At 43.2% G+C, this 27392-nt stretch overlaps 1 protein-coding gene across 3 annotated transcripts; it reads left to right on the top strand.

Annotated features, from left to right (window-relative positions):
* Positions 1–1489: 1489 nt before the first annotated feature.
* On the top strand, positions 1490–26402 carry DEG9 (DegP protease 9). Of its 3 annotated transcripts, none has more exons than XM_086486366.1 (11): positions 1490–1626; positions 1984–3002; positions 3300–3499; positions 24228–24408; positions 24490–24681; positions 24766–24998; positions 25093–25194; positions 25276–25326; positions 25414–25518; positions 25600–25714; positions 25849–26402. In XM_086486366.1, exons 2-10 carry the CDS (start codon positions 1991–1993, stop codon positions 25696–25698), a joined length of 2175 nt encoding a protein of 724 aa, XP_086342492.1. In that variant the 5' UTR covers positions 1490–1626; positions 1984–1990; the 3' UTR covers positions 25699–25714; positions 25849–26402. The 3 variants fall into 3 exon arrangements, with proteins under 3 accessions (XP_086342492.1, XP_086342493.1, XP_086342494.1); XM_086486367.1 differs by having other exon boundaries at positions 1926–3002; XM_086486368.1 differs by having other exon boundaries at positions 1510–1626; positions 1940–3002.
* The last annotated feature ends 990 nt before the right edge of the window (positions 26403–27392 follow it).

Below are 27392 nucleotides of genomic sequence, written 5' to 3'. Positions count from 1 at the left end.
TTTGCCACTTCAAAAATTTCCAAAAGAGGCTAAATCTCCTTGTTCCTACTCCCATATTTTAAACTCTTTCACCTCCTCTTAAAATTCAAAGTTATTATTTTTGGAAAGGGAGAGAAAAGCAGTCTTTACTGAATAAGTAATAACTTGCTAATACTCAGTTTATTGCAAAACTTTTATGATAAGAATTTACAAAAAAAGCTCTACAGCTTCGTAGAAGTCAAAAGATTTGAAGATTACAACGGTCATCAGATTGAATTATCTGAGACTATCAAGAATTTCAAGAACTCCTACTAGTAACATATACACTACTATGCTATGGAGCTTCTTCTTGCTTGTCAAGCACACAACTAAATCCTTATGGATTCCACTCTTTTCTTTGCAATATACTTTGTTTTGATTATTTGTTGATGCTTTGAAGAAGGGGAGAATGACCTATGAAGATTGCTTGGCTCGTGGAGATCTTATCCTCTTGGCCATTCTGTATACTCAAGCTTCTCTTTGTTGTAAAGAGCTTCAAGAGCACGAGTAATGAAAAGCCTTTTGGGGGGGGTTTGGCCTTATGAATTCTTGCCATCAATCTTGTGTCATCTTATGTTAATGATCTTTTTCTTGATTTTGGTTGTAAGCATGCTCGTAATTTGTAAGTGGAAATGATGTTTTGTTATGCACCAAAAAATGTAATCTATGCTAAGGTGAATTTATGTCTACTTTTGATTAAACTCGTTAATTCACACAACTGTATCCAATTTTAGTATGCAAAATGCTAGAAGTTCCTATGGTTTTGAATGCCACATGATTGTACTTTTGTTTAATATAACCATCCTCTCACCTCTTGTTTGGACTATTCAAAACCATTCCCCGCATCCTCAAGTCTGCCTATGAAACTCCGAGGTAAGAATGAAATAGGCTACCTTATGAATAAAACAATAGCGAGAATCAATTGCAGGAACACATACTCTTTTCCAAGAAACTTCTTTCCAAACACCCAAGTGGACACTCTCTTCACGAGCCTAGCCTCCCCTTTAAGTGCCATGGGGTCCCAACCATGGGATCAATGGTCCCAAGTGAAAGATCAATATGGACCCATCGATCTGCTAAAACTAAACTCGAGATCTCGAGTTTAGATTTTTCAAAACTAATCTCGGGATCAATATGGACCCATCGATCTGCTAAAACTAAACTTGAGATCTCGAGTTTAGATTTTTCAAAACTAATTTCGGGATCCCGAGTTTAGGTTTTATCGGCCAAGCGGGGTCTAATCTCGGGATGCCCATGCTTCCCCAACAAAGATTTGAACCCTCACCACTAGCTTGACAGTCTGGGGCCTTAACCATCACGCTCGCGTGCGTTTTTTTAAAATAAACGTGTTATTTCATAAACTTAAACGTAAAACAATAGATTTCGACATAAAAACTAAACTTGAGATCTCGAGTTTAGTATTTGTGGACCTTACCATAAAAACTAAACTCGAAATCCCTAGTTTGGTTTTTACGCATCGACGACCGAGATCATGGTTAGGACCCCGTGACACTTAAAGCTGAGGCGAGCCTACTACATTGAAAACACTCCCTGGGCTTCTCCCAACGACCCACCCAGCCGCTCAGCGGCGAGTCAGCTCCTCTACAGGTAAAAACGGTGCTGGCAGCGGAATCCTTAAGCTTTCTGTCGTTTAGGCATCGCGTAAAAGACGTTGCTTTGCTGCGAGCGAGTTTTTGTTGCTTGCTGAAGCAGACGGATTCAGGTTTTCTGTTTGCATGAACTGCTCCAGGAACCACATGTAGCTCTTGTATGCCATTGGGATGTAAATTCATTCTGCGTCATTTTTTGTGGGTATTTTAGGGTTTGCCTCGTAATCAGAGGCGTAATTATTTGCATGCGACATGCAACTTGATACTAGTTTTTGACGGTTGCTCTGCCATATGCAGAGCATATCTAGCAGTGACCTCTTCTCCGTCTTTTAAGAGGTTTTTTGGTCATTAACAGAGCAAAGATGGCAGAAGAGGATATCGAGCAGGTGAAGAGAAAGAGGGGTAGACCTCGGAAAAGTCCTCCCGCCGATGAAAATGCTTCAATGTCCCCTGAAGCCACAGAGAAGAGAAAGGTAGGCAGGCCACGCAAGGATTCTGGTGTCAGCCCTAGTCCTGCAACACATTTTTCCCTCCCTGCCTCGGAAAAACGGACACGGAGCTTGAGTTCTAGGGGTGCAAATCATTTTACCCCTTCCACGTCTGAAAAAAGGAAGCGGGGCCGGCCTCGCAAGGTTTTGAATTTGAGTGCAGAAGGTCTGTCATCAAACTCATCTGCTAAAAGGGGTCGGGGTCGGGGTCGGGGTCGACCCCGCAAACATTCTAGCTCGACCCCTCTTCCAGGATCAAACAAAGCAGCTGCTGTTGTTTCAGGCTCTAATGCCAAGGCAGAAAATGGTGTTTTAGGCTCTATTGCAAATGGTGGTGATGGTTCACCTGAGGACATGGATGCTCGTGATCGTGATACAGCTGTGCAAAGGCTGAAGAACAGAGATCGTCCTTGTAAGCGTGGATACTCTGGAACAGGGCATGATCATGCAGATGGAGGACAAGCTGCGATGAACATGCAGGGAAAACTTGAGCGCTCTTCAGACAGGAATTTGTCGCCTCATAATAGGAGGTATCACAAATCAACACATCAGTCTTCTTCTCTGTTGGGGTTGCCTATGTCCATATCAGCTCAACCAGCCCACGCTGCCCATGCTGATATGATGATGGAGGAAGTAGTCAAGCATTCTCCCTTCATGGATGCTGTTGTGAAGGTTTTCTGTGTGCATACAGAGCCTAACTTCTCTTTGCCGTGGCAAATGAAGCGTCAATTTAGCTCAAACAGCAGTGGCTTTATTATTAGTGGCAGAAGGGTTCTGACAAACGCACATTCTGTAGAGCATCACACCCAAGTCAAGGTCAAGAGGCGTGGTTCTGACACAAAGTATTTAGCAACAGTTCTTGCTATTGGAACTGAATGTGATATTGGTATGTAGCTTACCTTTTCTCCTTTTATTTCATCAGATTGGACTGCATTTGAGTAAATTAGTTTTAACTTTAAGCCTACTATGTGGTAGAATGTGTTCTTGTGCTTTCAATGAGATTGTCCTTGCTGTTTGTGACGGCTGCTTTACCAATCATATTAGATGCTTGCCAAGGTAAGAGAGGGTTTTTTGTGAGGGGATATGGACAGAGGCATTTTTGCTTAAGCTTTGTTTATTTTATATAGGATTTGCCTTTAATTTGTTGAGTTCCAGCTTACAGCTTTGGATGTTGTTCTTGCAGCCTTGTTGACTGTAAAAAGTGATGAGTTTTGGGAGGGGGTTTCTCCCGTAGATTTTGGGGCACTACCAAGTTTGCAAGATGCAGTCACGGTCGTTGGCTACCCTATTGGTGGTGATACTATCTCTGTGACAAGTGGAGTGGTGTCAAGGATTGAAGTCACGTCCTATGTACATGGAGCAACGGAGCTTTTGGGTGTGCAGGTAAACACTTGCTATTGGTTCAAAGAGAATATGCTAGTGCAGCTTTTTTTTACCATGTTAGTACTTGTATGCAAATAAGAAGGTTGGAGGGTTTACGTGCGCGGTGACACAACCATCAATTCGGGGCACGCAAAGTTCAAGTGTGGATGTTAGCTCATTGCCAATAGAAAATTCCGCTAATTTTGTGAATCTCTTACAAAATGATGGACATGCACTTGTTCAATCTTTTTAGTATAGTATTCTCACTTACTATTCTTATGCTGGTGCGCACATCATAGATTGGTTCATGGGTGTATTTCAAGTGGTTGGTGGTCCTTGAAACCATGGCTTAAATAGTGTTCATGCATAGAGATGTCATTGCAATTCTTGTTGTGCACGAATGTTTCATTCTCTACATAAAAAGTCCCACATTGGAGAGAATGCCATTTTGTTATCATGCTTGCTCAAGTCAAGGTGTTTAAGTTCCATCATGTACTAACATCATTTAGCCTACTAGCATCATTTGGCTTGGCAGGGTCATTTTGCTCAAGTTGAGGAGTTGAAGATTAATTACGCACTTGTTTGGTAGTGGAGCAGCATTGGGCTTTGTTAGAGTCACTTCGCTCAAGTCAATATATTTTAGAACCATTGCATACTCGTGTATTAGGAACTTTTGGCTTGGTCAAGTCACATAGTGAAGGTCCGTTATTTACTCTTGTACTAGTAACATTTAGCTTGGTTAGTGTTCGGCCGTGTTTGTCGAACCTCTCCTTCCACCTACTTAGTTTAATAGAAACTAGGTGCGTTTTTAAATTCACAAAGTAAGGTCTACCTAGGAGCTAGCTTTACACAAACCGCCACCTACTCTTGGGCGCTAATTTTGTGAGAAGGAATGTTGCAGCTATTTGGCCAACCTATGCATAGGAAATGTGGCTTTAAAGGACTTTGGCAAAAAATTTCCATTAAGTCTCTTAATGTCTATACATAAATCCTATTGGGGGAGTATGCCTTGGCCCTTAGCACACAGTATGAGTGGAAATGCATAAATATAAAACCCTTTTTGGGGGATTATGCCCAACACGATATGAGTTGATTAAAAAGGAGCAAAACAATTTAAAGACTAAAGGTGTCTTTCCATTGCCATCTCTAAGGACTAAGTTGTTTAGAAGACCAAATAATCTTTGAGTTGGCTCAAACTACCGGTAGTAATATAGCTATCAAACTTCAATGATACTTTCGTCAGAACTTATGGCATTTAATACTTTTCAAGTTAAGGATTAAATTAATAGAAGAAGAAACCATCTTCACTAGAAGGTCGACCATCAGTGAGCCTCAATGCTCAATGCCGAATCCTTGTGCCCATGTTTATTTGTGTTTTTGTAGCAGCCATCTCTCCCTCTTTTCTTGGTGAACCCATATGAGCTCTAGCCCTGCGATTTGGCAGCTTTTAAAGCCATGGGTAAAGTAGCCAGCAATGATCATCTACCAATAGGGATCTTTTGGGTGATTCCAATTTAGTTCTTTCTTTTTTGGGGCGCAACCAACAATTGATGTCACAAGTTGTGATGTGGCATGCCCAACTTGAGGGATTGGGCGAGAGGACAAGGGGTTAAGAGTTAAAAAACTCTACCCAGAAGAATAGGTGAAGATGTGGTGTAATGTGCAGCGGAAGTGAATGATGGTGTATGCTCAGGATAGTGATCAGTATGTGTTGAAAGTTCTTTTTACTTAAGGGAAGGGAGAGCCTTCCTCGATTTAATGAGAGATTGTGCAATAGACCAAAACAAAAGAGAATGGAAAACTGAGAGAGAGAGAGAGAGAGAGAGAGAGAGAGAGAGAGAGAGAGAGAGAGAGAGAGGATCAACACTAGATGGGGTCCCAAACCCCCCTCCAAGGGCCCCCCTCTCTATTGCTAGAGAGGTATTTGCTTTAGATTGCACAAAGTCTGGTACAATGGTTCTAAATGCTGAGATGCTTGACGACGATGATGGTGCTTGCGGTCAAGGCTGACACTATGAGGCTAATGGGCTGAAAACTGAAAACGCTATGGATGTTGATGGAATTTTGCCAAGTGCGGTGAGGCTACGGGCTGATCTACTGTCGTCGGCTACGACGATGGCTGAAAATTGAAAAACGCTGGCTGAACCGAGGGCTGAAATCTGAAAATGCTCTTGGTTGCGATGGTAAGGGCGACCACGACGAGTGTATGGCTGATCTACTGTGCTACTGCGGCGGGATGCGATGGAAAGAGAAAACGCTACTGTTGCTGAAAATGCTGATGCAAAAATGCTGGATACTGCTTGAGAAAAACGCTAAGGCTGACTTGGTACTGTGGGTGCTACTTGGTGCTACTGCTCCTTGGCTGTCTTCTGGTGATCTCTAGCGCCCAAGGGCAACTTATATAGGTGCATAAAACTGTGTGGAGCAGTCTCCCTGATGCCCCATGACCAGGAAACTGAAAAGTCACTTTATTAAAGGGAAAAAGGTTCCATGCGGTGAAAATGCTTGTGCTTGATGTAGGGTATTGATGCTAATGCTAATGGGTTGGTATGCAGCTACTAAGTAACTCAACATGCACGGCCTGTGTACAGGCTCACAAGGTTGCCATAACACTTCCTAGGTTGTCCTAACCCTAGAAGTAGGAGTTACAACCACATGCACATAGGGTTAGATGTGCACGTGACATCTGGCCGAGGGGCCTAAGGGGTTAGGTTTTGTGGCTTGTGAACATATCACAAAGTGATGATGTAGCATGACCTAAAAGACTTTGTGATATGTGAACATTTTGTGGCTTGTGAACATATCACAAAGTGATGACGTAGCATGACCTAAAAGACTCCGTACAATGCCGCCCCGAAATTGTGCGTATATTCATATTGTATGCTGATACATTTTGTGGCTCGGGAACATATCACAAAGTGATGACATGGCATGACCTAAAAGACTCCATACAGAGAGGGGTCAAAACCCTAATGAAAGAAGCAGAAGAAGTTTCACCAACTTACAGAGCCTGTCCGAAAGGACTAAATTAAAGGGCATTAATTTTTTTAAGTTGTACCAACTTATGGTACCCCGACCAAGGGGCTTAAAAACCTAAAAAATTATGCCTAGCCTTAAAAATTGCGTGGAGGAGTGATGACGTGGTAGCTGTATGGATGCCCGCGCTTTGCGTTGATTGTTGATGTGGCAGTCATATGGATTTCCGTGATTTGTGCTGGGGATTTTTGGCGCTAGCTTTTGGGACATGATGCTTTTAGACTTGAAGCTTTTTATGTAAATTGCTTTTGGCAGGCCAAGGGCCTATAAATAAAGCGTTTGGGCCTCATTCTCACCAGATTAGCTCGGGAGCACTGCGGAGAGAAGAGGACCCTCGAACATTGTATCTTTTGAAGCATAATAATAAAGAAGTACCGAGAAGGGGTGCCAGTCTTTGGGGCCAATATCTCTGGGCGCGGAACTTCGCCGTGCCATGTCGTCTCTCTTTTGATTTTGTTCAGCTCTTTCAGTTTTCTCGCGTGTGTTGCACTAGATCTTCGGCTTGGAGTGTTCCAAGTCTATTACAATGGTATCAGAGCTCAGATGATTCTTCGTTTATGAAGGATCTGTGTAAGGTGCAACGGAAGTGAATGTTGAACTTTGCTCAAGATGAGTGCTCCGAACTGTGCTCAAGGGTTCCTTTTACTTAGGGAAGGGAGAGCCTTCCGTTCCTTCAGTGAGAGAGTGCAATGAACACAAACAAAGTGGTGAACACTGTGAATGAAGGAGAGATAGAGAGAGAAGAATACGACACCAGAATGTTGTCAAACCCTCCTCCGAAGGTCCCACTCTCTATGGCGAGAGCGGTCGTCTATTGATTGCACAAATCTCTACAATGCTTGGACTTGCCGACGATGTCGACGAAGATGAGGACGACGACGAGACGGCTGAAATCTGAACACACCAAGGGCTGAAATCTGCAAATCTTTATTTGCTGAATTCTGACTCTATGTTGGTGACGATGTCAATGATGACGGTATGATGACGACGTGCTGAAAACGTAGATGCTGAAATCTGCGTTTTCCAGGCTGAATCTGCAAACTTCGCTGGATCTGACCGTGCGGCGAGGATCTGCTGCGGGAAGGTGAGATCTGCAAGGTTCAGGACTTCTACTGCGGGTGCTAACTGCTGAAAACTGAAAACGCTGGTCTTCTTGTTGCCTTATAGCGCCGGAGCTGCAATGACATTGAGGTCCGTGCTGATCCAAAAACGCTAGGGGCTGATCTGGGTTCTTTCTGCAAAAACGCTGGGCATTTTGCTGTTTTGCTGCTGCTGGTGTTGCCGCAAGTGCAAAACGCTGGCTGGTTATGCTCTTGAAGGAAACGTTGTTTGGATCTGAGGTGAAAACGCTGGCTTTGCTGTGGGAAGGAAACGCCAGACTCTTGGGGGTAGTCTTGCTTGAGAAGGTGCCTGTTGAGCAATGCTCCTGCTGCCTCATTTACCAGAAAGTGCTAGCGCTAGGGTTTCTTATATACTTGCTTGGTAAAATTGCCCTACCCAGTTCCCAACAAAAGTCACTTAAAAATAATAAGTGAAAATTGGCTAAAATAGGGAAAATAGGTCTATGCATTGTAAAAATGCTCTGTCAACAGGACGGGCACCACGTGCCCATAGAAAAGAACAGACTTTTAGCACTTCAATAACAACTGAACTGAAAAAGAGAGAAAGAGACGACACGCAACACGGAGTGGCGAAATTCCACCTCAGAGAGTATTGGCCCCAAACCTTGGCGCCCCTTTCGGTATTTCTTTATATTATTGCTGATTCACAAAGTACAATAGCTGGGGAGCACCTCTTGTGCCATCTGCGTGTTGAAGAGTGCCAGAGAGGGCCCCCAAGGCTCATATTTAAAGGCCCAAAGCCTAAAAGCATCAAATACGAAAAGCTGACCCCAAAAGATCACTTCCCTAAAATTTCGAGATTTTCCTAAAAATCCGCCGCGAATTTCGGAACGTCTGTACAGGTGCCACGCCATCATATTTTGATATGCAAAGTCTTTTGAGTGTGTTCTGCTTTATTTTTAATGTCTTTATGTCACTTGGGGCCCCATCGAACGGGGTTCCCATAAGTTGGTAGGACTTCTTCTTCTGTTACTTGTTCTTCTTAGGGTTTAGGCCCCTCGGCCGATATCTGCAAGCTGGCTTTATTCTTCAGGGCTTTGACACGTTAGCAGTTTGTGACATCTCCCCTTCTTGAAAGAGAGTAATCGTCACAGGACGGGCACCACGTGCCAATAGAAAAGAACAAACTTTTAGCACTTCAATAACAACTGAACTGAAAAAGAGAGAGAGAGAGACGACACGCGACACGGAGTGGCGAAATTCCACCCCAGAGAGTATTGGCCCCAAACCTTGGCGCCCCTTTCGGTATTTCTTTATATTATTGCTGATACACAAAGTACAATAGCCGAGGAGCACCTCCTGTGCAATCTGCGCGTTGAAGAGTGCCAGAGAGGGCCCCCAAGGCTCATATTTAAAGGCCCAAAGCCTAAAAGCATCAAATACGAAAACTTGACCCCAAAAAATCACTTTCCTAAAATTTTGAGATTCCCCTAAAAATTCGCCGCGAATTTCGGAACGTCCGTACAGGTGCCACGCCATCATATTTTGATATGCAAAGTCTTTTGAGTGTGTTCTGCTTTATTTTTAATGTCTTTATGTCACTTGGGGCCCCATCGAACGGGGTCCCCATAAGTTGGTAGGACTTCTTCTTCTGTTACTTGTTCTTCTTAGGGTTTAGGTCCCTCGACCGATATTAGCAAGCTGGCTTTATTCTTCAGGGCTTTGACACGTCAGCAGTTTGTGACATCTCCTCTTCTTGAAAGAGAGTAATTATCACAGGACGGGCACCACGTGCCAATAGAAAAGAACAGACTTTTAGCACTTCAATAACAACTGAACTGAAAAAGAGAGAGAGAGACGACACGCGACACGGAGTGGCGAAATTCCACCCAGAGAGTATTGGCCCCAAACCTTGGTGCCCCTTTCGGTATTTCTTTATATTATTGCTGATTCACAAAGTACAATAGCCGGGGAGCACCTCCTGTGCAATCTGCGCGTTGAAGAGTGCCAGAGAGGACCCCCAAGGCTCATATTTAAAGGCTCAAAGCCTAAAAGCATCAAATACGAAAAGCTGACCCCAAAAAATCATGTTCCTAAAATTTCGGGATTTCCCTAAAAATCCGCCGCGAATTTCGGAACGTCCGTACAGGTGCCACGTCATCATATTATGCAAAGTCTTTTGAGTGTGTTCTGCTTTATTTTTAATGTCTTTATGTCACTTGGGGCCCCATCGGACGGGGTCCCCATAAGTTGGTAGGACTTCTTCTTCTGTTACTTGTTCTTCTTAGGGTTTAGGCCCCTCGGCCATATCTGCAAGTTGGCTTCTCCTTTGGGCTGTTTTGATCAAGGAGTTAGCTTCTCCTTTCTGCTCTTTTGATCAAGGCGTTAGCTTCTCCTTTCGGCTGTTTTGATCAAGGAGTTAGCTTCTCCTTTCGTCCAGATCGGAACTCTTGATATTCCGGCGTAGTAAAATTAGCCATCACACCCAGACCATACTTATCTTCCACGGGTGTCTTGATGCACTAAAAAATTACATACCCAGGCAATCTCATCCAATTAGGAATATTCAGTAGTTAGCACATCAGAATGCAGCACAAATGCTTACATATGCATGTTACAAGACATAGAAACATAAAGTCGTCGATGAACACTTCCCCCGCAAATAACCATCCAGGCCCGAGCCATGAGCTGTTCAACGACTCCCTCATCACTCCTCTCGCAAATAACTTAAAAAGGTCCGGGCCATGAGATATAGAGGCCTTTTACAACCAAACGCCCCCCAGACCGCAGCCTGCGTCGTTTGGAGGTGGTGAGAGTAACTACTACTCAGACGTCTTAATACTCCCCCCGTAAATAACCACAAGGGTCCCGGCCATGAGTAAAAACAACACTTTTCAATCATTCAATACTCCCCCCGTAAATAACCACAAGGTCGGGGCCATGAGTAAAAATATTTCAATCATTCAATACTCTCCTCGCAAATAACCAGAAGGGTCCGGGCCATGAGTATGAACAAGCATTCTCAAACATAATTTCTCACTACACCCGGGAGTAAAATCACCAATCATTGAAACCAGTATTAAAACCAGAGTCAAACATTTCAAATCTGCACCGAAACAGGTTCAAAACAGATACCATCCATTTCAAACAAGATCACCAAACAAGTTCTCAAACAAAATTCAAACCTAAAAAGCAATCTTGACATCAGTAGAGCTCGAAAAGTCTATTGACTTTCCATCTTGAAACCTGCACCAAAAATTAGGGTTAGGTTCATCCCATAGGGTCGTAGCCGAGCATAGCATGGTCCATTAGCTCTTGGACAAACAGTGTTTCTTTGGCGACGATGGTAGTCCCAAGATAGCAATCGCACCGAACCTCCAAGGTTATCAATTCAAGAAGAGACATCTTACTGAGAGATGTCGAGAAATTTCAAGATATAATCTGCTAGGGTTTCCATGGCAAGCATTTCAGGATACCCCACTTTGCCAGAAGTTGCACTCCGAAGGAAGATGTCAGAAACCATATAACTTCGGGCAAAATTTTTCTTGAAAGCTTGCCAAGTACTTGGAATATGCTGCTTGGTAGCTATCAACATCTGCATGGCACTACCTTTGAGAAAAACAGTGACTCGAAACAAATCTTTATCCTTCTTTTGCAAGTGATCTTAATGACTTATGCCCTGTAAGACATGAGCGGTGAAGACGGGAGCGCGCCCGATGTGCGATAAAGTAAGGGTGGGAGTGGCTAATAAGTCCGTTGGAGGGCTCGAATATATGGAGAGCGAAGATACCTCGAATATATTCCAGAAGTCTTTGGTTTGCTCTGTCTGCTCTTTTGTGGGACCGATATGCTTTCAGAAAAGCACACGACTGATGCTCTGATACCATTGTCACAGGACGGGCACCATGTGCCAATAGAAAAGAACATACTTTTAGCACTTCAATAACAACTGAACTGAAAATAGAGAGAGACACGACACGCGACACGGAATGGCGAAATTCCATGCCAGAGAGTATTGGCCCCAAACCTTGGTGCCCCTTTCGGTATTTCTTTATATTATTGCTGATTTACAAAGTACAATAGCCGGGGAGCACCTCCTGTGCAATCTGCGCGCTGAAGAGTGCCAGAGAGGGCCCCCAAGGCTCATATTTAAAGGCCCAAAGCCTAAAAGCATCAATACGAAAAGCTGACCCCAAAAAATCACTTTCCTAAAATTTTGAGATTTCCCTAAAAATTCGCCACAAATTTCGGAACGTTCGTACAGGTGCCACGTCATCATATTTTGATATGCAAAGTCTTTTGAGTGTGTTCTGCTTTATTTTTAATGTCTTTATGTCACTTGGGGCCCCATCGGACGGGGTCCCCATAAGTTGGTAGGACTTCTTCTTCTGTTACTTGTTCTTCTTACGGTTTAGGCCCCTCGGCCGATATCGGCAAGTTGGCTTTATTCTTCAGGGCTTTGACACGTCAGTAGTTTGTGACATGCCCTTGATGGGTTCTGATGGAAATCTGATGATCATGCTGTGTGCAACCAGAAGATGTGCATCTAATCTAAGTGTCTATCTAATCTAAGTGTCTGGACATGCACGGTCTGTTTTGATCAAACTCACAAAAGTGCCAAATCACTTCCTATTCTAGACTGACTTGACTGAAATGAACCCTGGCCATGCTGTAGCTTGTCGACGGACACATAGGGTTGGATGTGTCACGTGACAATCTGATCCCTTTACCTACAGCACACAAGGATTCGGTCGACGAATCCATAGTAACAGGGGATGCCCTTTTTCGGGCTTCCCGTCCCCACTTTTCCGTCCCCACTTGCCGTCCCGCTCTCTTTTTTACACTAAAAATCCATTTCAGCCCCGTCCCCCGTCCCCCGTTCCCCCGTCCCGGAATGCGTCCCTTGTGACTATGGACGAATCCCGCGAGGAGGAAATTGTGGCACCCGGTCACGCACGCTCGGGAGAGAACAACGGAGATTCAAACGAACACCGGCCACCCTCTGAAGACTCAGAAGAAGAGTATGGTCCATCTCTACCTAGTGAATACGAAAGAATGGAGATGCAGTGTCAACAACAGGTCGACATTTGTGCTGGACAAATGCTCTAGTACGCCAAGGATCCCTAATTTGCAAATTTTTTGATGAAGCACCCACTTGACAAGATGCATTCTCGATGGCGTACCGCCATCCGTTCACCTCTTAAGTAAAGCTTGAAGTAGACGACTACATCGGCAACACCAACTTAGAGAGTGTATTGAGAGGATGAATTTGATAAGCGGTAGAGAAGCGAGTCAACAAACTCGTGAAGACCAAGAGACAACTGAGAAAGAGGGGTCGATCAATAGACTATCCTGGCTACTTGGGTCGGAAATCTAGTTTTGAGAATGCCCAAAGACAAAGAAATGTGTTTGTTTTGAGGGTATCTCCAGTTCATCCTCGTCCTCTTCTAACATTCGGAGAGTTCTTCCTTTGATTAAAGTGATGAGGATAGAAAGAACTAGAAGAGGAGAAAGACTCAGATATATGGTAAAGACAAGAAGGCAAAGAGGAGTAGATCCTGTAAAAGATCGGGGAAGCAGACAGTTCGGATGAGGACTCTTCCTCCTTCCAGAGCTCGAATTCTGATGAGCTTATGTACACAATGAAGGGGAAGTACCTATACAGAGCCAACCAATACGATTACCTCGAGGTTAAGGGCAAGAAGCCCAAGGATCTCAAGGAGGGTGGACATGCAAAAAAGTTCGAGATGTTTTCTGGCTTTAAGGAAACCCACAAGGCCCTCGCTTTTATCCAACAATTTGACATCGCTTACTCTGTAGGACGCTACTCAGAGCATTCCACGGTACGAAGAGCGACGTCCTATCTCAAGAGGAACACATTAACCCTGTTGATCTACACTACTTCTACGGAGGGAAGCACCAACGAAGTGACTACACTTCAAGTGAGTTTTCAGTGCTTCATGGCTCACTCAAGAATACGAATGAGATGTCATCACAACTTGGAATCATCTGAGGATGACCAAGGAGGACACATTGGAGATTTTGGGATACTTTTCTATCTTCAAGCAACAGATTGAGCAATTCTGTTGTGGGCTAACTAAAGAGATACGGGATTATTGTCTGCAGTAGAACTCCTGTCCATGCAACGACTAATGGGACATGCCAAAGAAGGGTTTGCAATGCACGGGGGCACTCTTACGTGCCCTACAGACAAGCTTGTAGGAGTTCGGATCAAACAAGAATCGAACAACGATAACAGAAGGAAGGGAAAGCAACAAAAAAAGAAACTTCTGGCCCTCTATTGTTAGCAGAGCAGCACGCCAAATGCTACAAAGTGGGTAAATGTTACAGATGTGAGGATGGGCTTGCCAAGTGCCGACGCCAGAGGAAATGGGACCACCAGCTGAGGTTGTTCTAGTGGCACCAAGACGGGATGTTGCCATTACATCTGTCATAGGCAATCTACGGTTGCATTGTTAGGGTATCTAGGACACGAGGGCTTTTACATCATGCCTTTGAAGGGGTGTGACGTCCTTTTGGGAATCCCCTGGTTCCACAAGAACAACTCAATGGTCGACTACAGGGCGAGAAAAGCGACTTTGAAGAAGAGAAGTGTAGATATATAGTCCTAGATGTAAAATTAAAGGGCGAATCTGTCTCACTTGTATCGGCTTCGACCATTTCCAAATTAATGAAATCCAATCTGTTTTTTCACTCTATATACTTAGATGAGTTAGATGACATTCAAATTTGTCCAATCTTGAGAAGGAACGTCAAGACTTTCTGCAAGCTCAATCTGATTGTTTCTCCGAAGGCTTACCAGGGAAGTTACCTCCTCGGCGTCGTGAGGATCATATCATTGATTGGATTCGCAGCACCACGCTACCTAATTGATCATCTTATCGTGTTAGCAAAGCCCAAAACGAGGAAATTATGAACCGAGTGAAAGAGCTTCTGGAGAAGGGTCCCTCAAAGAGTTATGGACAGGATGAGATGGCTAAAAGATTGAAACACATGTTCGGCGTGAACTAGGTGTGTGCATGCTTGTGTCCCGAGGAGGTTTATTTTCTTGTTGCCTTCTTTATATATGTACTACATATTTTAGTTATTTTATTTTTACTTGTTTTCCCTCGAACGCCTTGAAAAGGTGCAAGTGGACATTGCATGGCCAATGTGAAACGGTGCAGCCAAACATGTTTCGCACATCGGGAATCAAGGTCGGTCAATCGAGGACTGGTCGAGCGAGTTAGCACTGAATTCTGATGTGTATGGAGCGTGTAAATGGAATTTGGGCCACTCGGCAAGGCACTGATGTCACGTGACACATCCAACCCTATGTGTCCGTGGACAAGCTACAACATGACCAGGGTTCAGTTCAGTCAAGTCAGTCTAGAATAGGAAGTGTTCTGGCACTTTTGTGAGTCTGTTCGCAGACTGTGCATGACCAGTCACTTAGATTAGATGCATATCCTCTGGTTGCACACAACATGACCATCAGATACCAGTCAAATCCCATCAGTAGCATTTTTACAGTGCACATACCTATTTTCCCTATTTTTGACATTTTTTCTTATTATTTTTCAGTGACTTTTGTTGGAAACTAGTAGGGCAATTTTGCTAAGATAATAAATATATAAGCAAACTAGAGTTTAACACTTTCTGGTAGAAGAGGCAGCAGGAGCACATGCTCAATAGGCAACTTCTCAGCAGAACCCCCAAGAGGCCTAGCGTTTTTGCTCCACAGCATAAACCTAGCGTTTTTGGACCAGATCAACCAACGTTTTTGGATCTTGCAGATTTCTGGCGATAGCAAGAAGCAGAAGCCCCAGCGTCAGCAGATTCACTGCAGCAGGACCATTTTCAAGCCTAGCGTTTTTGCCTCATCCTGAAGCCATCAGCGTTTTTGCAAACCTTCGCGACAAGACCAACAAGAAGACCAGCGTTTTCAGTTTTCAGCAGTCAAGCACAAGAGTAAAACCCCCGAACGTCGCAAATCCCACCTTCCCGCAGCAGATCCTCGCTGCACGGTGAGATTCATCAAGGTTTACAATTTCAGCCCAGAAAACGCAGATTTCAGCATCTGCGTTTTCAGCGCGTCGTCGTCGCATCGTTGTCATCGACATAGCGTCAGAATTCAGCAGTGCAGTTTTCAGCCCTTAGCATATCCAATTTTCAGCCATAGCCTCGTCACCGTCGGCCTCGACATAGCAAGCATTTAGATTTGCATCAGCCATTGTACCAAATTGTGCAATCAATAGCATAGACCACTCTCGCTATCGAGAGTGGGGCCCTTGGAGGAGGGTTTACAATGTCTCTGGTGTCGTATTCTCTTCTCTCTCTATTTCTCAGTCTCATGCACTTCCATTCACAATGTCCATTCACTTTGTTTGTGTCCATTGCACTCTCTCACTAAAGGAACGGAAGCCTCTCCCTTCCATAAGTAAAAGGAACCTTGAGCACAGTTCGGAGCACTCATCTTGAGCAAAGTTCAACATTCATTCCGCTGCACCTTACATTGGTATCAGAGCTTTGGCAGTGTTCTGTATCACTCAAGGAAAGAACCACAAGGACCACAAGAATTATTTTTGCTTGTCGCGGTCGCTCGTAACCCAAGTCCTCTTGGGCGTGTCGATTCCTAATCGTGTTTTTGAAGAGTGATAGGAAACCCAAGAAAGAAGGGTTTGTTCAGCCTCCCCTTGTGCCTCTTTTCACTCATTGAGAGCGGACCATGCACTTAGAGGCTGGCCGATCGACGTGAGGTGGGAAAAAGCAACCTTGGTGTGAGCGCAAGGCCGCCAAGGGGTGCGCCCGTAGGAAAGAGAAGACCTCGGGTAAAGAGAAGATCCTTCTCTAACACAGATTGCAAGTGAAAGAAGAACCTAAAGAACCTCAAGAACCTCAAGACCTCAAGAACCTCAAGAACCTCAAGACCCCCAAGAACCCAAGAACCCTAGATCCTAGTGAACTTAAGAACTCAAGACCACAAGAACCCACAAGAACCCAAGACTTCAGTGGATGGTCATCACTCTAAGCGAAATGGATACTTCGCTTGGAGGTGATGAGCATGAGAGAGGCGAAGAAGGACTTTCCCCACCAGGAGGTTTTTTCGACCCTCCTCCTTCCCCATCGACGCCAAGGATTGCACTAACTCCTATGGAGGCTTTGGACCAGATGTTTATGGAAAGGAAGTTAGAATGCGAAGTAAGAAATGCAGTAGGAAAAGCATAAATTGATCGTAAGTACGCAGAAAGAATGGCAGCCATAGCACGTGAACGCGACGAAAGAGAAGCAGAATTTGATCGCGAGAACAAAGCAAGACAAGCAATGAACGATCGCCACATGAAAGAAATGTTGCGACTCTTTTCTCAAGTTCAGGCACAGATGCAAGAGATTCGGGAAAATGAGACTCTTTCTGCCTCTTCTTCTCCAAAGCAAGACACATAGGATTTGCATGATAATGATAAGCATGGTGAATTACATGATAATGATGAGCATGATGATTTGCATGATGATCAAGATGTGATTTCTCACAAGCATTTGCATGAAGATGATGTGATTGTTCACAAGGATGATGTGTTAGTTGATACTTTCTCTAGTGAAGTACACCTCATTGCAGATTCGATCAATCACGAAGAATCGATCTTGGCTCTCGAGTCAAGGTCCACAGAACCCCCCCAGGCAGATTCTATCAAACACGACGAAGCGATCTTTGCTCTGGAGCTTAGGTCCAAAGAACCCTTACAGGAAGTACTATGTGTTTGAATGATTAGTCAGCACGCATTGTTCGAGTGTTTTATTCATGATCGTTTCCTATATTTTAGTCAGCGTCTTTATGTGATCCCTTTCCTAGGCCTGACATATCGTTCGTTGAGCACGTTTCGCTCATGAATGAGCACGGATGTATGCGGATTATTCATGAAAAGCTGAAAAGTACGCATTCAAGGAAGTCACATTCATTTGTCGAAAGAGCACAAGAAAGTATGAGCACCAAGCATGGGCATTTCCGTTGTGAATTGCCATAGTTGATTGATTTAGATCAGAAGAGAAAGATTCAATCTCATTGTTTGCGCGTGTGTGGTTAACGGTTTGGCACTCTATCTATTTGTTCATCTACATTGCATGCACAGTCTTTTAGGAAGACAAGATTTTCTCCACTCACTTTACATAGAATAGGTTTGTTCATGTTTTTGTGTTGGAAGCGGTTTCAAGAATTTTCAGCCTTGGAGATTCTTGAAGAAGTTGGACCTACGTCGATAGACAAAGTTGAAACATTGAAGGAGCTACCGATGATCTAGTGTCGCTTTCGGCGCGGCCCAAAGAAGCAAGCGTTGCAGACCTTTATGAAGTTCAAGTATCCCACGACCCACACATCAGAGTGGGCCGGCGAAGAGTCCTTTCCAGGATTCCGGATGTTATTGGTGATCTCCCTTGACGCCATACAGTTCGGTACCAGTACCTCACTTTGAAAAGGAGGGGATGTCACGTGACATATCCAACCCTATGTGTCCGTGGACAAGCTGTAACATTTAATGGCCTAAAAACTTGTGTGTAGCGGAAATTAGCATGAACATAGTGGGCATTTCATTAGAATAGATTCCTAACGAGAATTACAAGAGTGCTTGGGTGGAGAGAGCAACAAAAAGCATAACACCTAGTTAGATAGCATGAACAATACTTTCAAAAGAGAGAGAAATTAAGCTATTGACAACAGTTGAGGACCGGATTTACATGGAGCCGGTCCCCCCTCCAAAAGGCTTTGTATTATGGTTTCTCCCATCAAGAGAGACATTGTACAATACAATTCTTTGTGTTCCTTCAAGACTAGCTAGTGCAATGAAGATGAAAGCTTCATGCACTAAGCAAAACACTTAGCAAACACAACATCAATTATCCCCGGTTTCAGACCCGAGACCTCACACACCTTCGAAGATGGTGAGAGCTAGCAGGGTATGAGAGTAGATTGAAAGGAAGAAGGAGTATCTTACGAGAAAGATGTACATCTCCTCACATAATCACTCATATTGGCATAGCTAAGCTTAGTAATTAGCTTGGTAGAGGAGATGAGCATGCATTGGAGCTTGGCTCTTGGTGGGATTTGCATCCACATGCCAAGAGTGTGTCGATGTAGGCTTCTATCTCACAAGCTTGGAGTAGGTGATGAGCTCTCCATTAAAGCTTGGGAAGAGATAGTCTTTTTCTTGCTTCTCACATAGACCGTGTGAGAGTGTGTGTGATAATGCCTTGCAAAAATCAGCCCCCTCTCTCTCTCTTGGGCGAGCCCTCTTGCTATTTGCTCTTGCTGTCCTCTCATTGGACCTCCCTAGGGCTAGCCAATGACAATTAAGCAGCATAAGTGATAGCCTTCTGACATATGTCCCCCTTTCCCCTTTTGTGAGAGCTTTAGGTAATTTAATAATTCAACTAAACTCTCATTGGACCCCTTTGCCTCCTGGCCAATAGGAATCAGGCAAGCCATTGGGCTGCTGAATGCTCATTGGACCCCTCGGGAGACTGTCCAATAGTCTGCTAGAGGACTTAATTCTCATTGGTTCTTTTATTAAGTGTTTTTAAATTAATTAAACTAGATTTACTCTAGCCTAATTCTCATTGGTCCACCTCCAAGGCCATCCAAGAGGAATTGGGTACACCTTGTGGGCATCTGGCCTAGGGAGCTGACATGTGTCCCTCATTCCCTTTGTGTAAAGGGAGCTTGTGTGTGTGTGTGTGGCTTTCTCTCTCATCCCCTACATGCAAGGCTCGCCCCCTCCTAAGTAGGGATTGTAAAGACTTTTTTGTATACACACAGCATCCAATTCCCCTATGGTTGACCTTTGGACACAACCTTTGAATTTTGGAACCTTAGCATTTTGGAAGTCTTAATGGGCTGAACCTTAGGGTCTTTTTAGCCCATTGTTGCACATGGCTCTTTTGCAGATGGCCCCCCCTTTGGATCCCTATTTTCCCTCCTTTGGATCCCTACTGTGGCCGGTCTGCTAGCTTAACCAATATTCTAGCTTTTTCTACCCGGGCACTTCCCCATATTAAATGATCAATTTAACATGAGAAAATCATTTAGGAGAATTAGATATTGATTATTATGACACAAGCTACAACATGAACAGGGTTCAGTTCAATCAAGTCAGTCTAGAATAGGAAGTGTTCTGGCACTTTTGTGAGTTTGTTCGGAGATCGTGCATGACCAGTCACTTAGATTAGATGCATATCCTCTGGTTGCACACAGCATGACCATCAGATTCCAGTCAGATCCCATCAGTAGCATTTTTACAGTGCATAGACCTATTTTCCCTTTTTTTTTAATACATTTTTCACTTATCATTTTTAAGTGACTTTTGTTGGAAACTAGGTAGCGCAATTTTGCTAAGATGATATATAAGCAAACCAGAGTTAGCACTTTCTGGCAGAAGAGGCAGCAGGAGCACACGCTCAACAGACAACTTCTCAGCAGAACCCCCAAGAGGCCTAGCGTTTTTGCTCCACAGCATAAACCTAGCGTTTTTGGACCAGATCAGCCAGCGTTTTTGGATCCTGTAGATTTCTGGCGATAGCAAGAAGCAGAAGCCCCAGCGTTAGCAGATTCACCGCAGAAGGATCATTTATCAGCCTAGCGTTTTTGCCTCAACCTGAAGTCATCAGCGTTTTTGCAAACCTTCGCGACAAGACCAGCAAGAAGACCAGCGTTTTCAGTTTTCAGCAGTCAAGCACAGCAGTAGAACCCCCCGAACCTCGCAGATATCACCTTCCCGCGGCTGATCCTCGCCGCACAGTGAGATTCATCAAGGTTTACAGTTTCAGCCCAGAAAACGCAGATTAAGGCATCTGCGTTTTCAGTGCGTTGTCGTTGCATCGTCGTGATGGGCATGGTCATTGACATAAAGAGTCAGAATTCAGCAAATAAAGATTTGCAGATTTCAGCCCTTAGCATATTCAGTTTTCAGCCATAGTCTCGTCACCGTCGGCCTCGACATAGCAAGCATTTAGATTTGCATCAGCCATTGTACCAGATTGTGCAATCAATAGCATAGACCACTCTCGCCATCGAGAGTGGGGCCCTTTGGAGGAGGGTTTACAACGTCTCTGGTGTCGTATTCTCTTCTCTCTCTATTTCTCGGTCTCATGCACTTCCATTCACAGTGTCCATTCACTTTGTTTGTGTCCATTGCACTCTCTCACTAAAGGAACGGAAGGCTCTCCCTTTTATAAGTAAAAGGAACCTTGAGCACAGTTCAGAGCACTCATCTTGAGCAAAGTTCAACATTCATTCTGCTGCACCTTACAACTGACACCTTTATAAGTTGGGAGGGGTTAGGAAACTGAACCGTAAGGAGCATAGTGGACACATGGCTGAAGGAGAGCCACCTACTGATCAAAACACATGCCAGAAGGTCTTTCCTAGTTGGGGGGCGCCCAAATAGAGAGATGTGGTCAATTTTCAGTTTTTGTGAGTGGATTTTCAGGTTTACAACTTTAATGTAAAGCTTGCGTTTTCCCTTGTCTTATGTAGTGTGACGATTTGCTCTCGCACAACTCTCTATCCCACACATTCAGATTGTAATGCCCCACTAGATGGGCTTCTCAGTTGATTATGTACAATTGTGTGGATTTATGCGCATTTGCCAAGGCAAGAGCCTTTTGAATAGAAACAAGATTAGCTAGTTGCGAATCCCCTACATGTACGTAGGTTTTTTGTCGTGAAGAATTGTGAATTTGGAGAGTTTTCGCGTGTGAAAACTCGTCCAAATCAAGTGGAAGTGTCCCATTGTGTGTGGAAGGACTAGGGATGCGTGTAGATGTGTTCGCTCTGTCCGCATCAACCCTAAATATACAATTACAGCTTGCTATGAAAAATTTCAGGTTTAGGGTTTCGCTTTGAAATTGCGTCAAAACATCACAGAAGCTTCGGGGAAGCTAGAGTGTTATTCTATACGAGTTTGGGCACTTGTTAGAGGTTGAAGCAGTGATTAACACCATTCTGAATTTTCTCGCCAGCCTTCAAAAAAGATCCTATTTTGCAGGGGAAGTCACCCCCAACTCGTGTTTTCGGCCTCTGTGTATTATAGTGTCCTCGTGTTGTCGAAATTGGGTTAGAATATGAAATTAGAGACCTCGGCAGGTTTGGACAGCTTGGTAATACTAGACTTGTAATGAGCCACGAAACTTGCTGAAGCCACAAAAATGGCTCACATCAGGATTCTAGTAAATGAAACATAACTTTTGTATATGACATCAAAATTTCATGAAACTTGAATTATGGTTTCAAGAAATTTCGAAGTACACAATTTACATGAAAAATTCAACTTTTTTTTCTTTTTTTAAATTAGCTAATTATACGTAAAACTGCACTTCACTATTAACTTGGAGAAGTAAAAAATGTTGGCAATCTTTGTATATGGGTTAAAAAATCTTGATACATCTATCACATACATATTGAGGGATTTTTCAAAGAAGTTTGGGCCTGCTTTACAATGATTTGATTTACTTTCAAAAGAGAATAGAAAAAATTTGTCCATTCGCACAAATTAGTTGTAGAAGATGGCAATGGAAAGACACCTTTAGATCGTCATTTAGCTCTGTACTATTATTTATCAACTCATATTGGGTGTTGGTCATAATTCCCCGAAAGAATTTTCTATAGAGATAACTGACATAGTGTGTTGGAATTTTTTTTACAAAAGTCTCAAAAAGCCACAAAAGTGGCTAATTTTTTACAAGGCTAGTGTTAAGATTACTTGGGGATTTCCTTTTCAATTAGTTAAAGAAATACCGCAAGGGGCGCCAGACTTTTGGGCCAACAGGGTGTCTGTCTACATTGCACATCGCATTCTAGCGACTGGACACAAGTGTTCTCTCTTTTTCTCTTCTTCGTAATCCTCTTTGTGAAATTAATAGCTAATTGAATTAGTACTACCCTCTATTGTGTACAGGCCCGTTATATGGTTCCATCGACAAGATAGTCACTTTTTCTTCAAAAATTGTTGTGTGGATTGTTGTGGGTGAAAGCAACACAGAGCATATCATTATGGCTGAGAAGAGAGAGGAGATATTTGAAGAGGGATTTTCCTCACATGGCACAAAGAAAGTTCCTTCAACTCTTCAAGAAGAGGACAGGTTGTTTAAAGCTGCATGGAAATCTTTCAGCAATTGGTTAAGAACCCAAGGATGCAAGAGTTCTTATAGGCTCCTACATAGGGTTTACAGGCTCCGTCCGACACAAGGCATGTATGAGCCGTTGCAAGAAAAGGAGATTTCCTATGCACAGGGGTCTCTTGATGGAAGGCTTCGGTGCCATGCAGACTTCACATTGTGAAGTTGTTGTCCGTTCTGATTTAATGCTTCTTTTAGCGCTAGGCTTCAGTATGGCTTAAGTCTGTCCTTGATCTTCGGAGTCATGACAAAAACTCAGTAGGTTGAACTTTGTGTTGATGTATGTTCATGTGTGTGTGTGTGTGTGTGGTGTTTGGGAGCATATGTCAGTACCTAGTTCTACACCCACTATTGGGCATTGACGACGTTAGTGGGGATTCGTGGTATTTAGTCAATACTATGCATGATGGAGCTGATGGTCATATTGTTTTGTGGGTGACTACATGAGCACTTTTCTTGAAGGGTGAATCTGGGCTTATCTTGGATTCATCTAGGAAAATTCTTTGTTGTTGGCGGGTTTATGGATAGGGTGTGGTTCAAAGCTCATGTATCTTGGATGTGATGTGTTCATAGTTCAAGAATGGGGATTCTCGGACGTAGCATAGTTCAACTTTCTATGAGGCGACTGGTGCTCAAGATGGCATCTTTATCATGCTGACAAGCTGACAGTTGCAAATCCGAGGTGTATTTGGTAGTAGACGTACTATTGGGGTGTCCATGGTAGCTTCTTATTTGACTTGGTCTTCCTACATATGTCCACTATGAGCTGAAGAGAGGGTGTTAAATTATGCATCTCAAGTGAATGCCCAATGCAATCCTTATTTATTTTGTCATTTTAGGTATTTGTTAAATTTGTCTGACATGAGAATTGTGTCGGGCAATTCTGTTGAGGGGTAAATGATATCATAAGGACCTCCAACCCCCATTGTAATATTTGCCGAGTGTGTTGTCTCTCTCTCTCTCTCTCTCTCTCTCTCTCTCTCCTTCCGTATTGTCTACTTTAACATGTACCTGAAAACAATTTTTATTGATATCACAACCATTTGAAAATGCATACAGCTATCAAACTAAAGGAAAAGTCACCTCCTCAAGAATAAACATACACCAGATACTAATTGGATGGAGCTATTTGCAGTTAAAAAACTCGTCCTTAGAAAAAATTGCATATGACACTGATGAACGACCAAGGTCAATATGACACTGATGAATGACCAAGGTCAAACACTTTTTTTTTAATTCACGAATTATGTAAAACATTGTATGTCGATTTGTATCATGCACGAAAACATGGTAAATTAATCATACGAGTACAGTAGAAACTATTCTTAGAAAGTTTGTTTCAAATTATCACATTACACTATTTTTTGTTGTTATTTTTTACGAAAGTAATTTGTAACTTTGCCCAGAAAGGCTGTTTTGATTTCCAAGATGAGACGGTAATTTGCTTTTGCTGGCATATTTTCTATAGTGAGTGTCTAATCTCTCTGCAGATTGATGCAGCGATAAATGCTGGAAACTCAGGGGGTCCTGCTTTCAATGCGAAAGGGCAATGTGTGGGGATCGCTTTTCAGTCTCTCAAACATGAAGATGCTGAAAACATTGGTTATGTCATACCAACGCCTGTAATTAACCACTTTATTAATGATTTTGAGCGGAATGGAGACTACACAGGTTAAATTTTGGGTAACCGTGTTAAAGCTATAATTGTATTCTAGTGTTCGTCACTCATAAAGGTTGACCGCTTTTAAACAGGGTTTCCTATCCTTGGAATAGATTGGCAGAAAATCGAGAATCCTGACCTAAGAAAATCACTGGGGATGGACCCTCAACAGAAGGGCGTTCGTGTCAGGAGGGTTGAGCTAACAGCTCCAGCAGCTAAGCACTTACAGTCTTCAGATATTATTTTGAGTTTCGACGGAATTGATGTAGCGAACGATGGAACAGGTGTGCATGATATTTTCATGAGGGCTGTACTCCCTTTCTCGTATTGAAAACTCTTTTAACTCTTTGCGTGAATGTTCTGATCAGTTCCGTTTCGCCATGGAGAAAGGATTGGTTTCAGCTACCTCGTCTCGCAGAAGTATACAGGCGAGCAAGCACGAGTTAGAATTCTTAGGAATAAAAAGTTTTTGGAGTTTGATGTACAGCTCGATACACATAAACGTTTAGTGCCAGCACACATAAAGGGTCGGCCGCCTTCCTATTACATTTTAGCAGGGATTGTCTTTGCTGCAGTTTCTGTGCCTTATCTTCGTTCTGAGGCAAGCATCACTACATTAAACATATGTTTTACAAATAAATGCAGTTGGTGAGAATTTTTTTCTTATGTGAAGTGTGTGTTTGAGTCTGTTGTAGTATGGTAAAGATTATGACTATGATGCACCTGTGAAACTATTGGACAAGCTTCTGTATTCCATGGCTCAAACAGAAGACGAGCAGCTGGTCGTCATTTCCCAGGTCTGATTACAAGAAAAACTTATGAAGTAAGGTCTAGTTTAATCAATCTGTCATAAGTATGGAGGCTGTGTTTGATCACAGGTATTGGTTGCTGATATTAACATTGGTTATGAGGACATAGTTAACACTCAGGTACTCTCTCTGTTGCTGTATTAGAACACTTTCCAACTCATTTTTTACTATTAAGCTTGGCTAAGTTATCGTTTGTTGTTGGGAAAGGTCTTAGCATTGAATGGAACTTCTGTAAGAAATTTGAAGCATTTAGCGCACATGGTGGAGACCTGTAAAGAGGAGTTTTTGAGGCTAGATCTTGAGTATCACCAGGTAGTTTTGGATTGCAGTCGGTTGTTTTTGTTCTTTTACACCCCCTATATACTTAAATCAGTGGTTTATTTCCTGTTGCAGATGATAGTGTTAGAGACAAAGAAAGCTAAATCTGCTACCGAAGAAATTCTTGTCACACATTGTATACCATCAGCCATGTCTGAAGATTTGAAATCATGAAAATTTGTCTACAAATGTGCGTAGGCTTTGTCCTTGTTGCTTACTTCCCCCAAAGAAACTGTGCATTTCTGCTGTATAAAGCTGCAGAGTGAAGGATTGACACCTGAATTGTGCTTGTTTTGGCTTGTGGTAAATGTGATATTTGTGCAGGTCATAAGATTGCAAGGGAATGTTCCTTCTTGATACTGGTGGTTTTGATTCATACAGCCAACGACGCTAGCCATCAAAAGATATTACGTGGCTCAGTATGGTGAAGTTATACTGTTGCTCCTAAACTTGCTGTTATTCTCATTTAGTTAGTGGATTGAGATAGGCAAGTGGAATGGTTGAGCAATGGCCTTGCTTCATAGGTGAAAGCTGTCTCATTCAGATGGGAGTGTAAAATTGTTATAGGAGTGTGGGTGATGAGAAGTTCGAATTTCAGGATACTTGCTCATGGTTTTCTTGTATTTGTGGTGGTGCTTTTCTGCTTCTCTGTATTTCGTTTTAAGATGGGCCATGTCGCCATCGCACCCTCATTTTATGCTTGTTTCTGATACCCTTTTGTTGAGGCAATTTATGAGTCGTCGGATTTGTAGTGAGATACTGCAGTAGCAGCAGAATTTGGTCAGAACCACAATGGTATTTTCGTGCTCCGAACCATGTAATTTAGGCTTTTCCTGCAAGATTTTCAAATTTGATCTATGTGAAAGTTCGTGTCCTTAGCTCGCTCAGCATTGTCCACCCTCAATTTATTTGTGGCAATTTAGTCATGATGCAGATGAGGTATTTATATAAAACCTGCTTACAATTGCCACTTGTTATTCACATTGTACTGAAGCTCCTTCATAATCTTTAGTGAGGTCATTCAAGGGCCTCATTACCTTCTATAGCACCACTCCTGGTGCTAAATCCTAAGCCTTTTGTGCTATGTAATTGCCAAGCTCTTTCAAATGGATTTGTCATTTGTTGTGTTGACGCATCTATAATGTGGTGAGTAGTGTGGGGGCGCTTTCTTGATACCTCCATATGCGCCTACAAGCCCCTTCCACAGTTTGGTTGTGAACTCAATCCCCGCGGTGGCTTTATTTTTATAACATGCTTGAATTGGGCCAGCATCTAAGTAACACATACTAGCACAGCCTGAGAAACATTCTTGTAAGACTTGTTACGAATTCTTTTGGAGAGGCCTACGCTTCAGGCTGTGGATTGGGTTGATGGTAGAATAGCATCATGTCCTTTCATGTAAGACTTGTTACAAATTCTTGTGGAGACGCCTATGCAACAGGCTGTGGATTGGGTTGATGGTAGAATAGCATCATGTCCTTTCCAAGATTCTTTGTTTCTTTGTTGTGGAGGTGCCGGAAGTTTAGCATGCTTGATAGGACATATGGAATCTATAATAAGCCAGCTGCTCATTGCATGGTAAGCAGCTACGTAGATGCACATCCATCAAGCCCTGTTCGATGTGCAAATATACCACTCGTGTGTCAAAAGTAGCATGATGCAGCCATACCATGTCAATACCTAGAGAGAGCGCATTTGCAATGCACACCAGGTCATAGGATTGATGTCGACCACAATAGGATTCATGTTCTGCTTTGGTCAGCAAGGTCTCTTTGAAGAAGCTTTCCATGAACCCTTACAGAAGTAGACATTGTCTGCCCTTCACTTATCCTACACAATTGAGAGAATCATATCTCCTCATGGTGGGT

The sequence above is a fragment of the Adiantum capillus-veneris genome, chromosome 17, assembly GCF_014529385.1.
Source record: "Adiantum capillus-veneris isolate H3 chromosome 17, ASM1452938v2, whole genome shotgun sequence".
NCBI lineage: Eukaryota > Viridiplantae > Streptophyta > Polypodiopsida > Polypodiales > Pteridaceae > Adiantum > Adiantum capillus-veneris.
The sequence above is the reverse complement of the archived record's forward strand: the minus strand, read 5'-3'. Positions and strand labels throughout refer to the sequence as shown.